Source organism: Xyrauchen texanus, chromosome 2, assembly GCF_025860055.1.
Source record: "Xyrauchen texanus isolate HMW12.3.18 chromosome 2, RBS_HiC_50CHRs, whole genome shotgun sequence".
In the NCBI taxonomy this organism is placed as follows: Eukaryota; Metazoa; Chordata; class Actinopteri; order Cypriniformes; family Catostomidae; genus Xyrauchen; species Xyrauchen texanus.
Window position 1 is genome coordinate 40,718,788 of NC_068277.1, and position 12,106 is coordinate 40,730,893.

The following is a 12,106-nucleotide window of genomic DNA, read 5'->3' on the forward strand; positions in this document are numbered from 1 at the left end:
CGCATTTCTCCTCCTACCCGTATGTCCGGGGGCGGAACATGCAAATTCTGTCTGCCAATTTCTCATTGGCCTTTTCTCATAGATCAGAAATGCAAAAGGGACTCAAGAGAGACCCCTAGTGTCGCTTCTTCAACACAACGTCTCGTTCACTCCATCAGGGAACTGAGGTTACATCCATAACCTAGACGTTTTTCTTAAGTGGGCGGAGCGAATAGATAAAATCTTTAAAGTGACTGATCCAGTCACAATGGAGATCCATTTGTTTATAGAATACTTGAGATGTAATGAAACACCAAAAGTGATTGAAATTAACAGAAACTGTTTAACCCTTTTCTGAAGGGGTTAATTTGAATAAGAATTATCTTAATTTGTAACCCAAAAATGCATCTTGCTATCTCAAATGTATTTGCCTTAGTTGACAAATTTTGCCCATTAACTATTGCCCCTATATTTACACCATAATCACTAAAACCACTGGGGCTTTTACCCGCAAATGTTGGGTATCCCCACATTATAGTGTAATTATAGACGGCACCTGTTTTTTGTATTATTGTTGTTAGTAAATTTTTGATCAAAGCCTCCTTCCGTTATTGTTTCTTTTTACACAAATTGTATTGCTCCATCAATATTCAATAATATATATATATATATATATATATATTTTTTTTTTTTTTTTTTCTTCTAAATCTTGATACATTTTGTGACCGGGAATACTATACACTTCTATCCCAGTCATCATGGACATCAGACCAAACAGCACTGTATAATCAGCCAATGAACGCGCGGTTCCTCGGTGCTATAAAAACCTGTGACCGACCGCCACTCGCCGAGCTGTGATCGAGGAGCTGTCAGAGCGCGCGCGTATGGCGCGGCGGCGACTATCATGCATAGTATTTAGCTTTATACCAGAGGTTTGTTGACGGAGGAGATCAGCAGCAACACCATGCAGTCTTTATTTTCCGTCGCACACACTCCAGGGATACCTACAGCTGTTTCATTAATGTGGAAATCAGGAAATCCTCAGTCGTCCAACTGGACCGTGTTGGAGAGAGAAAATGGGACGCCAGTCGGTGACTTGGACACATTTGGTAACCGGCGCGCACAGTATGGCCAGTTTTCTTCGTCCACCTCTATATTCCTGACTGTGCTCATGACGCTGCTGGTGTTCGCCACGGTTCTCGGGAACGCGCTTGTCATTTTAGCTTTTGTGGTTGAGAAAAGTTTACGTACACAAGGCAACTTTTTCTTTTTAAATTTGGCCATTGCTGACTTTCTTGTCGGTAAGTGTTGTTGATGACGGTTTGTTTCTCAGTGTTAGTATTATTAACTGTAGTGTTGTTTAATGGTCTGTGTGTTTTGAATGGGTTTTCAGGTGGGTTTTGTATCCCCGTGTATATCCCATATGTCCTGACGGGTGAGTGGAGACTGGGCAGAGGTCTGTGTAAACTGTGGCTAGTGGTGGATTATATGTTGTGCACCGCCTCAGTGTTCAACATCGTGCTCATCAGTTTCGACAGGTTTCAATCAGTCACTAAAGCGGTGAGTGCAAAGCAAAATCACCAACTGTGCTGTTCATACATTATTTAAGACTTAAAGGAATATTCCGGGTTCAATACAAGTTAAGCTCAATCGACAGCATTTAAGACACACTGTTTATTACCACAAAAATAATTTCGCCTTGTCCCTCCTTATCTAAAAAATAAATAAATTGAAGTTACATTGAGGCACTTACAATGGAAGGGTTTTGATGCAGAACTGTGAAGCGTATAATTTTATAAAATGCACAAATTAATTCTTCTGTTAAAACGTAAATCTTGTATTTTTTTTTTTAGCTTTATACCAGAGGTCCTTTGAATGCTTGATTCTGATTGGTTGACGGACGTTCTAAGGTGTGCAATTATTTTTCAGTAAAAGCACAGCTATGAAGTAGTTCCATGTCTTGACCGCAACATTTTTCATAGAGCTGTACAGTCTACCATAGCAAAATATCAAAATTAAACAAAGAAATTGGTTAAATACATCGGATATTAATGACAAACAGTTTCTATTATATCCTACATTTATTTCAATTTCTGTGGAAAGCACGCTCACGCTCTCTTTCTCACTCTCACCCACACTCGCACATAGAGACTCGTGAGAAACATACAGAGCCTTGATGTGAACATCAAGCTCATCAACCCCGTGACTTGATCAGTTTCTATATTGTCCAGAATCATTTTTAATATCTGTGGAAAGTACCCCCCACCCCCCACCCCCCCCCTCTCTCTCTTTTGCTCTCACCCACAGACACACGTAGGCTACATACCACACTAGGGTTGCAACAGTATGACATGTTCACGGTATGATAACCGTCTCAGAAAATGTCACAGTATATGGTATTACCCAATTATTATAATTTTTTTGGTTGAACAAATGCTTTATTATATTTGAAACTTTTTTTTTTTTATGTAAGTATGTGTAAAAAAAAGTCTCCATTTTGAAAGTAAATAAATAAATTAGATAACAGAATTATAATAATAAATGTATAAATAAAATTATAAACATGATAAAAAAATAGCATGTAACTATAATTATATAACTAAATGTATAACTAAACTATAATGTTATATAACTAAAGCATGTTAGTGTACATGTTAGTATATAAATGAATTACTAAATGAATAATAACTTCAGCTGTGTGAGCTTTTAAAGTAATGTCCTATTATTATTAACAGTTAACATATACAGCAGGTGTTATGTTAACTCACTGGTTCTCAACTGGTTTTGCTTCAGGACAGATTTTACATTGGACATCAAGTGTCGACCTGCCATAGATTAAACATAACCTGTATTTAATGTATCCTGGGTCGCATTTCCTTTTATGTTGCATAGTTTTGTTCATGGTTTTCCAGTACAAGGACATGCATCAAGTGACATTATTTTTGTTGTTGACGTCAACATATATAAATAATCAAATAATAATAATAATAATAAATTATAGTATTTATGAAAAAATAAGTACTAGCTGAAACACATCTTGAAACTTTAACTACAAATGCCACTGTTGATATAAAAATGAGGTCTAATAGATTCTACTTTTAGATTATTTCATAAGAAACTATACACATTTTGTCAAAATATAACAGTAAATTTTGCTCATGTAAAATTGTGAAACAATTTTGTAAAGGTGATGATGTATAATTAAAAAAACAATTGCCACAGTGTTGCTCTTTTGATCCTCAGTGCTGTTTGGCATGTCAGAGCTACCTACTGTTTGATAGGTTTGACTTGACTTTCTCCATAACACTTTGAACTAGAAAAGTCTCACTATCAGTCCTACATAGTCGATCACTTGGGCAGCTGCCGAAATATCTTCTATGAGAGAACCGTGGCATTGTTCTTTCCACACTGTCTGTGACCCAGTCCGAATAGACCTGACAGGCAGTCCGAGGTGGAAAGGAGATGCGCACGCGCAGGTGAGATTCTCTGTCCGGTTGCATTTTTGTTCTCAATACCGTGGATAAGCAAATGTACATGGTATGATAACCGTCAATTTTCATACCATGGTATACAGTGAAACCGGAATACCGCTGCAACCCTAACACACACATAAGCACACATAGACACTCGCGAACAAGACACAAAGCTTTGATGCCAATGGACCCATGTAAATCAATAAAACATTTAGACATTTTACATTTAGTCATTTAGCAGAGGCTTTATCCAAAGCAACTTAAAAATGAGACACATAGCAAGTAATTTGTCACACAAAGTTTAACAACATCTGCAGTATAGGACTGCCAAGTTCTCAGTGGCTGGAGTAATAAAGATACTAGCACAGAAGAAAGAGAGACAGGATTTTTTCTTCTTCTGTACATTAAGTGCAGGTTAAGTGCATTCGTAAGTGCAATTAGTGTGGGATGTTAAGTGCTTGTGGAACAGATGTGTTTTTAGCTGGTTCTTGAATGTTGAGAAGGTAACAGAAGATCGTGTGAAGGTTGGAAGTTTATTCCACTACAGAGGAGCAGAGAAAGTGAACGATCGTGAAATAGACTTTGAGCCTCTTTGTGATGGGACCAACATGCGCCGCTCATTAATTTTTATTTAATTCATTTTTTTTATCCCAAATTTGGAATGTCAAATTCCCACTACTAAGTAGGTCCTCGTGGTGGCGTGGTTACTCACCTCAGCCCGGGCAGCGGAGGACAAGTCTCAGTTGCCTCCACTTCTGAGACAGTCAATCCACGCATCTTATCACGTGGCTCATTCCACGGAGACTTCCAGCATTTGGAGGCTCATGCTACTCTCTGCGATCCACACACAACTTACCACGCGCCCCATTGAATGAGGAGGTTACCCCATGTGACTCTACCCTCCCTAGCAACTGGGCCAATTTGGTTGCTTAGGAGACCTTGCTGAATTTGAACTCACGACTCCAGGGGTGGTAATCAGCGTCAATACTCGCTGAGCTACTCAGGCCCCATGCGCTGCTCATTCATTGACCGCATAGAGCGAGTTGAAGTATAGACCCGAAGAAGTTAATTGAAGTAAGAGGGTGCAGTTCCATTGGCTGTCCTGAAAGACAGAGTCAAAGCCTTGAATTTGATGCGTGCATTGAACATTTGTTTAGCATTGGAAAAGCTACGATGCTGCTGAGAAGTATACTTAAAATAACAACAATTTTAAATAACATTTTAGGGTTTAAAGCGTTGTGTCGTCATGCCAACAAATTTGTACACATTTTATATAACTTTACACAGAAAAGATTTGTGAGCAATTTTTTCACACTTAAATCATGTTAACACACATATTGTTTATGTCTTGTGGTTATACTTTTGAAACAATGAGTATTTTAACATTTATGGTTTGACCCCATTCACTTCCATTGTAAGTGTCTCACAGTGTCTATTGAGCTAAACTTGTTTTGAACATAGAATATTCCTTTAAAAGATTTTGGCGAAAACCCCTTTTGAAAAGATCATAATTTGTCAAAGTCTTTTTTGGAGAATCAGAATTTAAACAGTTTGAACCACCACTTATATTAAAAATATTTGTTTGGTTATGCCCCTTTTTACCCAATAATTACTTGTGTGCAACAACAGATGAGCACAGTAAACTAAAGTTACAGAACCACAGAGATGAACACAGTACAATTATTACAATAACACAGATTAGCACAGTATAGTTATTGCAATAAAAGAGATTAGTACAGTGCAGTTTTTACAACAACACAGAGAATACTACAGTACAGTTATTGCAATAACACAGAGATTAGTACTTTACAGTTATTACAATAACAGTGAATAGTACAGTGCAGTTATTGCAATTACACATAGATTAGTACTTTACAGTGCTGCTAATCTCTGTGTTGTTGTAATACTGTAAAATTATTGTAGTAACACTGAGATTAGCACTGTACAGCACTGTAAAGTTATTGCAATAACAGAGAATTGCACAGTACAGTTATTGCAATAACACAGAGATTAGCACATTACAGTTATTACAATAACAGTGAATAGTACAGTGCAGTTATTGCAATAACACATAGATTAGTACTTTACAGTGCTGCTAATCTCTGTGTTGTTGTAATACTGTAAAATTATTGTAGTAACACTGAGATTAGCACTGTACAGCACTGTAAAGTTATTGCAATAACAGAGAATTGCACAGTACAGTTATTGCAATAACACAGAGATTAGCACATTACAGTTATTGCAACAACACAGAGACTAGCACTCTACAGTTATTGCAATAACACAGAGATTAGCACATTACAGTTATTGCAACAACACAGAGACTAGCACTCTACAGTTACTACAATAACAGATATTAGCACTGTGCAGTTTTTACAATATCACAGAGATTAGCACAGTAGTTATTACAATAACAGAGAATTGCACAGTCGAGTTATTGCAATAACACCGAGATTAGCAAAGTACAGTTATTTCAATAACACAGAGATTAGCACTCTACAGTTACTACAATAACAGATATTAGCACTGTACAGTTATTACAATATCACAGAGATTAGCAGCACTGTACAGTTATTGCAGTAACACAGAGATTAGTACTTTACAGTTATTACAATAACAGTGAATAGTACAGTGCAGTTATTGCAATTACACATAGATTAGTACTTTACAGTGCTGCTAATCTCTGTGTTGTTGTAATTCTGTAAAGTTATTTTAGTAACACAGAGATTAGCACTGTAAAGTTATTGCAATAACACAGAGATAAGCACTGTACAGTTATTACAATAACACAGAGATTAGCACAGTTCAGTTATTGTAGTAACACAGAGATTAGCACTGTACAGTTATTGCAATAATACAGAGATTAGCCATGTACATTTATTATAATAACAGAGATAAGCAAAATACCGTTATTTCAATAACACAGAGATTAGCACTGTACAGTTATTGCAGTAACACAGAGATTAGCACTGTACAGTTATTACAATATCACAGATATTAGCACAATAGTTATTACAATAACAGAGAATTGCACAGTACAGTTATTGTAGTAACACAGAGATTAGCACTGTACAGTTATTGCAATAACACAGAGATTAGCACATTGCAGTTATTACAACAACACAGGGATTAGCAATGTACAGTTATTGTAATAACACAGAGACTAGCATGCTACAGTTATTGCAGTAACACAGAGATTAGCACATTACAGTTATTGCAACAACACAGGGATTAGCAATGTACAGTTATTGTAATAACACAGAGACTAGCACTCTACATTTATTACAATATCACAGAGATTAGCACAATAGTTATTACAATAACAGAGAATTGCACAGTAGAGTTATTGTAGTAACACAGCGATTAGCACTGTACAGTTATTACAATAACACAGAGATTATCACAGTGCAATTATTGCAATAACAGGGATAAGCACATTACAGTTATTGCAACAACACAGGGATTAACAATGTACAGTTATTGTAATAACACAGAGACTAGCACTCTACAGTTACTACAATAACAGATATTAGCACTGTACAGTTATTACAATATCACAGAGATTAGCACAATAGTTATTACAATAACAGAGAATTGCACAGTAGAGTTATTGTAGTAACACAGAGATTAGCACTGTACAGTTATTACAATAATACAGAGATAAGCACTGTACATTTATTGCAATAACACAGAGATTAGCACTGCACAGTTATTACAATAATACAGAGATTAGCACAGTACATTTATTGCAATAACACAGAGATTAGCACTGTACAGTTATTGCAGTAACACAGAGATAAGAAAAGTGCATTTATTTCAATAACAGAGATTAGCAAAGTACAGTTATTACAATTAGCACAGGGCAGTCACTACAGTAACATAGTTGAGTACTGTACGGTCACAACAGTTACAATGAGATAATATTGAATTTGTCAATTATAGGCGATGCATTTTTAAAACCTATATGCCTTTCCACACAAATAAATACAATTTAGTACATTATAACAGTAAATTGTAACTGTAAACAACAAGACCACAATATTAGAATATTTGTGGAAATAATTGGTAGGCTGCAATTAAAAAATCCACCTTTTGATAATTACAGGCATCAGAGCCATCCCTATTCTGGTTAACATATGCAGTGCTTATATTTTTCCTCAACTGGTCATAAAAAGGTGAATCATTACAACTTAGATATGTTATTATATACCATTACATGTACAGGCATAATTATTTAGACAGACACAGCGGGTGCAAAAATAACTGTGTAGGCAAATGTCATGTTCAATTTCATATTTAACTATCATGCATCAGCATTTATTTACATCCCAGTACAGTGATGAACAAAGAAACCACTGCTTCTGCCTCTGAAATGAGTGCACTGTGACATCCTATTATAATAATATTTTATAATTTCTGTTGGTAGGGAAAAGAGGACATGACTTGGGACTTCTACAGTTACATTTGTATGGCTTCTATCTAAATCCTATATATATCCATCCATCCATCGTCAACCACTTATCCTGTGTACAGGGTCGCGGGGGGCTGGAGCCTATCCCAGCTAACATTGGGCGAAAGGCGGGGGACACCCTGGACAGGTCGCCAGTCCATCGCAGGGCATCCTATATATAATGCATATTAATTCAATTAGTAATCTATGTTTCAGGTGAGTTACCACTGCCAAAAAGGGATCACTAGGGAGGCTGTTTTGAAGATGCTCTACGTGTGGCTGGCAGCTTTTCTTCTTTATGGTCCAGCTATTATCATTTGGGAACACATCGCTGGAGGAAGCATAGTGCCAGATGGAGAGTGCTATGCCGAGTTCTATTTCAACTGGTATTTTCTTATGACTGCCTCTGCTGTTGAGTTCTTCACTCCTTTTATAAGTGTCACATATTTTAATCTCAGCATTTACATAAACATACGCAACAGATGTGCTGTGAGGGAAGAACAGCCATCTTATATTCGACTCAGGAGTTTTAAGATGAGGCCGCTTGGAGCTGGTGATGTGCAGCGTGTGTTTTATGTAAGGCCTGTCGAGGAAAGTGGGGTTAGAGTGTTACACTCCAGGTCTCGGTGTTGCCAGTTAGCTTCGACAGCAAAGGTGTCCACCACCGAGTTTGGCAATGGCAGACAGACTAAACGAAGAGACAGCACAATTGCGGACCTGCCTCCTCTGCAGGTTGGAGACAGGCTCCTGACATCTACCGAGGCGCAGTTTCATTACGTGGATCACTCGTCCGGATCACATAGACACCGTCCAGATATGGTTGGCAGTCTGGCCAGCCGCTTTCGCCTATCTAGAGATAAAAAAGTTGCAAAGTCTCTAGCTGTGATAGTTTGTGTATTTGGGCTTTGTTGGGCACCCTACACCCTATTGATGATCATTCGGGCAGCATGTCATGGTCAGTGTGTCCAGCACTACCTTTATGAGATCTCGTTTTGGCTGCTGTGGATCAATTCATCTATCAATCCAGTCTTGTATCCTCTGTGTCACAGCAGCTTTAAAAGAGCCTTCAGCAAACTACTGTGTCCAACCAAGACAAAAATACAACCTCAGAACATGGACCAGAAGTACTAAACTTCTTTACTAAAAATGGATTCAAATAATTTCAAATGGGGCAAGACTTTTATAATGTGCTTGCACAGGAACTCTAATCATTTGCTTTGCTTATATTGTTTGAACCATGCTTTTTATGTACTTATTCAGAGTCTCACATTTTTGTATGAAGCAATGGCATAGATATATTTCTTTTAAATTAGATTTTGTTCAAGCCACTAGTGACGTTATAGATGTTTCATTTATTATGTACAAATACCTGGAAGTGTCTTTAGATGCATTGCCATGTTTGCCGTGGTAATTTATGTTTAATTCAGATGATGTGAAAATAAAGTATTGGTGATACTGTGGTCATTATGGATTGTTATACCTTTTCATACCAGTCTGCAGTGAGAATGCTCTAAGATGATCACAGAATCTGCTGTTCGTTTTAATTGTATATTGATTCTAAATATCAGATGTACAGCATTTGCAGGAGAAGGCTGTAGTTCTCCTATCAATTGGGGAAAAGACGAAATATGGAGAAACGTGACTCATTGCTTAAATTATACCAGATTATTTCAGATAATAGCAAATTAACTCTAATAAGATCTTCAATGCAGTGAGCAGCTTGGTTGAAATGAAAAGACAAATGAGTCAGAAAACCAATGGACACACTCTTAATCCTATTAAGCCAGACATATGAAATAATAGTCAGAAAATACAAATATTTTTCAATGGAGATGTTTTTTGAACTTGTAGAAAAACATTTTGAATATGGGATTTTTTATTTTCTGTATAATATTTGAAACATCAGGCTTTAAAGGATATTATCCTTCTGAGACAGCAATTCATTGTATATAGAACTATTGTTATTTGAGTGTTTCTTAGCCCATACATTTACTGTATGCCACAGTTATACATCTTGGGGTATCTTAAGAGCTTTTCAGAGACATCAGATTTTTTGCTATGACAAATTCCTCTCCTTGGTCTATAGAAATATGTAGATATGTATGACATTACAATTCAGCACATCCAAACAAAAAGTTAAAGTAGACAAAAATGATCATATGCTTTTTTGCACCAAACACTATATTGACCTTTAAAAAAAAGAAAATTGCAAAAGCAGTTTTTTTTTATTTTATTTAGCTGGGTCTCAGGTGGTTATAGGTAGATGACATAATAGCTTGTAATGTAAAACAATGAGATCTTTAGAATGACAGATCAGGTTAGGCTACATACAGTATACATATAAATATCAGTTCCCACTTTAAATATATCTGATAAAAAATACAGTATATGTATGCGTTTTCAAAGCTCTGTGTTTTTAATAGTAATAGACATGAATAGAATGATTGAGAGATATACCTCAAAAGCCTGTTTAACCAAACTTATAACCAAGTAAATACTCATTTTGAAATATCAGTAACAATATAAATATTGTTACTTTTATTCAAAATCAGCAGAAATTTCACAGCAAAAAGACATGCGCATCACAGTACAGAGGTGGCCATTTTGAAAATATTATTACATGGTCTTCTGCTTTCAGAAGAGCACAGAAACTTTACCAGAAGGCAGTAGACATCTAGTACATTGCATACAACAGGATTTTCTGTAAATTATTCATCATGTTGATGTAAAGGCTTTAGAAAATCATGTATCAAATATTATAAACATGACTTGTGTAAATAAGAAATAGCGCTATATACCAAAATCTCTATAATAACAGACCATTTCAGCATTCAGTGCTAAATGTATGTTTAATACCATAATTAATAATAATAATAATTCTACAGACGTGGGGTTAATATCATATTTTATTTGTGCAAATGTCATGAAATCAATGAGATTTTGTTTGAACTGATTTACAATTAGATTATACATACAATATATGAAGGGAGGGGGAGGATCATAATAATAATAAAAAAAAATATCCAAGATGCAAGAAGTGGTTCAAATAACAAGGTTTCTGACATTTAGATTCACAGCCCCACAGCTACTCATTCATTAACAGAGTCTATACACATGTTCACCCATTCCATGTATTAGTTAACACTCCACCAAAGTGTCTGCCATACAGTAAAGAAGGCATGTTTGAAACAAATAGAGAGAGAAGTGAGAAACAAGACAATTCATTAGTTATACAAATGTCTCTTAACTCGGCACGGTATTTCAAATAATAATGCTGAAAAAAAAAAGTAGATTTAATCGTAGGTCCTCTGAACAAAGACCGTTACAACGCATGGCTCAATTAAGCTCTGACTTTTTCTCCTGTTTGGCCTGCGAGGCAGGGTAGTTGTGAAGCAACACTAAAATTTATTTTTTAATTAATTCTTTATTATTTTAACTCAATTCTGTAGAGCATGGCATGAAAAGGGAATGGCAATCTGAAGAAAGCGCAAAGTAAGTGCAATGCATACACTGTTCTCTAGAGAATTTACATGGAAACTCCTCACAAGATCTGAGAGAAGACAGACAGGCAGAGGAAGAAATCAAGAGAAAGTATGAGCAGTAAGAGGAATGAGTGGGTCTGACTTTATTTGTCCCCTGGCTGGAATCCCCTGGTGCGCACAAGTGGGCATATACATATCTCTCTCTATATGTGTGTACACAAATATAAATGTAGACGTGAGGCTCCTACAGCACCAGTCCCTCGTAAGCAGGTCCCTCAGACTCGGGTGACTCTCTCTGCAGGCGCAGGTGCTCCAGTGAATTGTGGAAGTGTTTGTTAATCTGCTCTGTCTCCTCGCTGGCCTCCAGGTTTGGGAGATCCTCACGGATCTTCTGGATCAGCTGATTCAGGACTTGAACCGTCACCTATAAAAAAAAACAGATATTAACATGTTGTCAGATACTGGCTTTAAATTACTTCCAGGGGCCCCGTTTACACCTGGTATTACAATTCGTATTAAGACTTGCGTTAAGATTTTCAAGGGAGGGTCTCTGATTTCACCACGTCAGTGTGTTCCTGCATTATGATAAATTGAAAACAAAAAGGAAACAAAATCAGTGTTTCTTCATATTACACTTGAATCCAAGCGCAAACGTGACATTTCGAGCACAATTCTCAGTTATTTTAGTAGCGTACCAGTATAAAAGCACATAATCCGGATTC

The 12,106-nt window shown here is 36.6% G+C and overlaps 2 protein-coding genes across 2 annotated transcripts in view; one reads left to right on the forward strand and one right to left on the reverse strand.

Moving 5' to 3' along the window:
* Window positions 1-934: 934 nt before the first annotated feature.
* On the forward strand, window positions 935-9,170 carry hrh3 (histamine receptor H3). Its single transcript, XM_052149124.1, has 3 exons — window positions 935-1,280; window positions 1,373-1,539; window positions 8,119-9,170. The coding sequence occupies exons 1-3, from the start codon at window positions 944-946 to the stop codon at window positions 9,031-9,033; spliced, it is 1,419 nt and encodes a 472-aa protein (XP_052005084.1). The 5' UTR covers window positions 935-943; the 3' UTR covers window positions 9,034-9,170.
* A 953-nt stretch (window positions 9,171-10,123) lies between these two features.
* The window catches only part of vps35 (VPS35 retromer complex component), a 36,365-nt gene continuing 34,382 nt past the window's right edge, over window positions 10,124-12,106 (reverse strand). Inside the window, exon 17 of the mRNA XM_052149055.1 lies at window positions 10,124-11,808. Coding sequence (XP_052005015.1) covers window positions 11,629-11,808 — 180 coding nt within the window. The 3' untranslated portion in view covers window positions 10,124-11,628. The remainder of the gene's footprint in view (window positions 11,809-12,106) is intronic.

What these genes read in the sequence shown, in the direction of transcription:
- hrh3 (XM_052149124.1), top strand. Translation starts at nt 944, where the DNA reads ATGCAGTCTTTATTTTCCGTCGCACACACTCCAGGGATACCTACAGCT. An exon ending in CATTGCTGACTTTCTTGTCG is followed by an intron (nt 1,281 to 1,372) that starts GTAAGTGTTGTT and finishes ATGGGTTTTCAG; the next exon opens with GTGGGTTTTGTATCCCCGTG. An exon ending in TTCAATCAGTCACTAAAGCG is followed by an intron (nt 1,540 to 8,118) that starts GTGAGTGCAAAG and finishes TCTATGTTTCAG; the next exon opens with GTGAGTTACCACTGCCAAAA.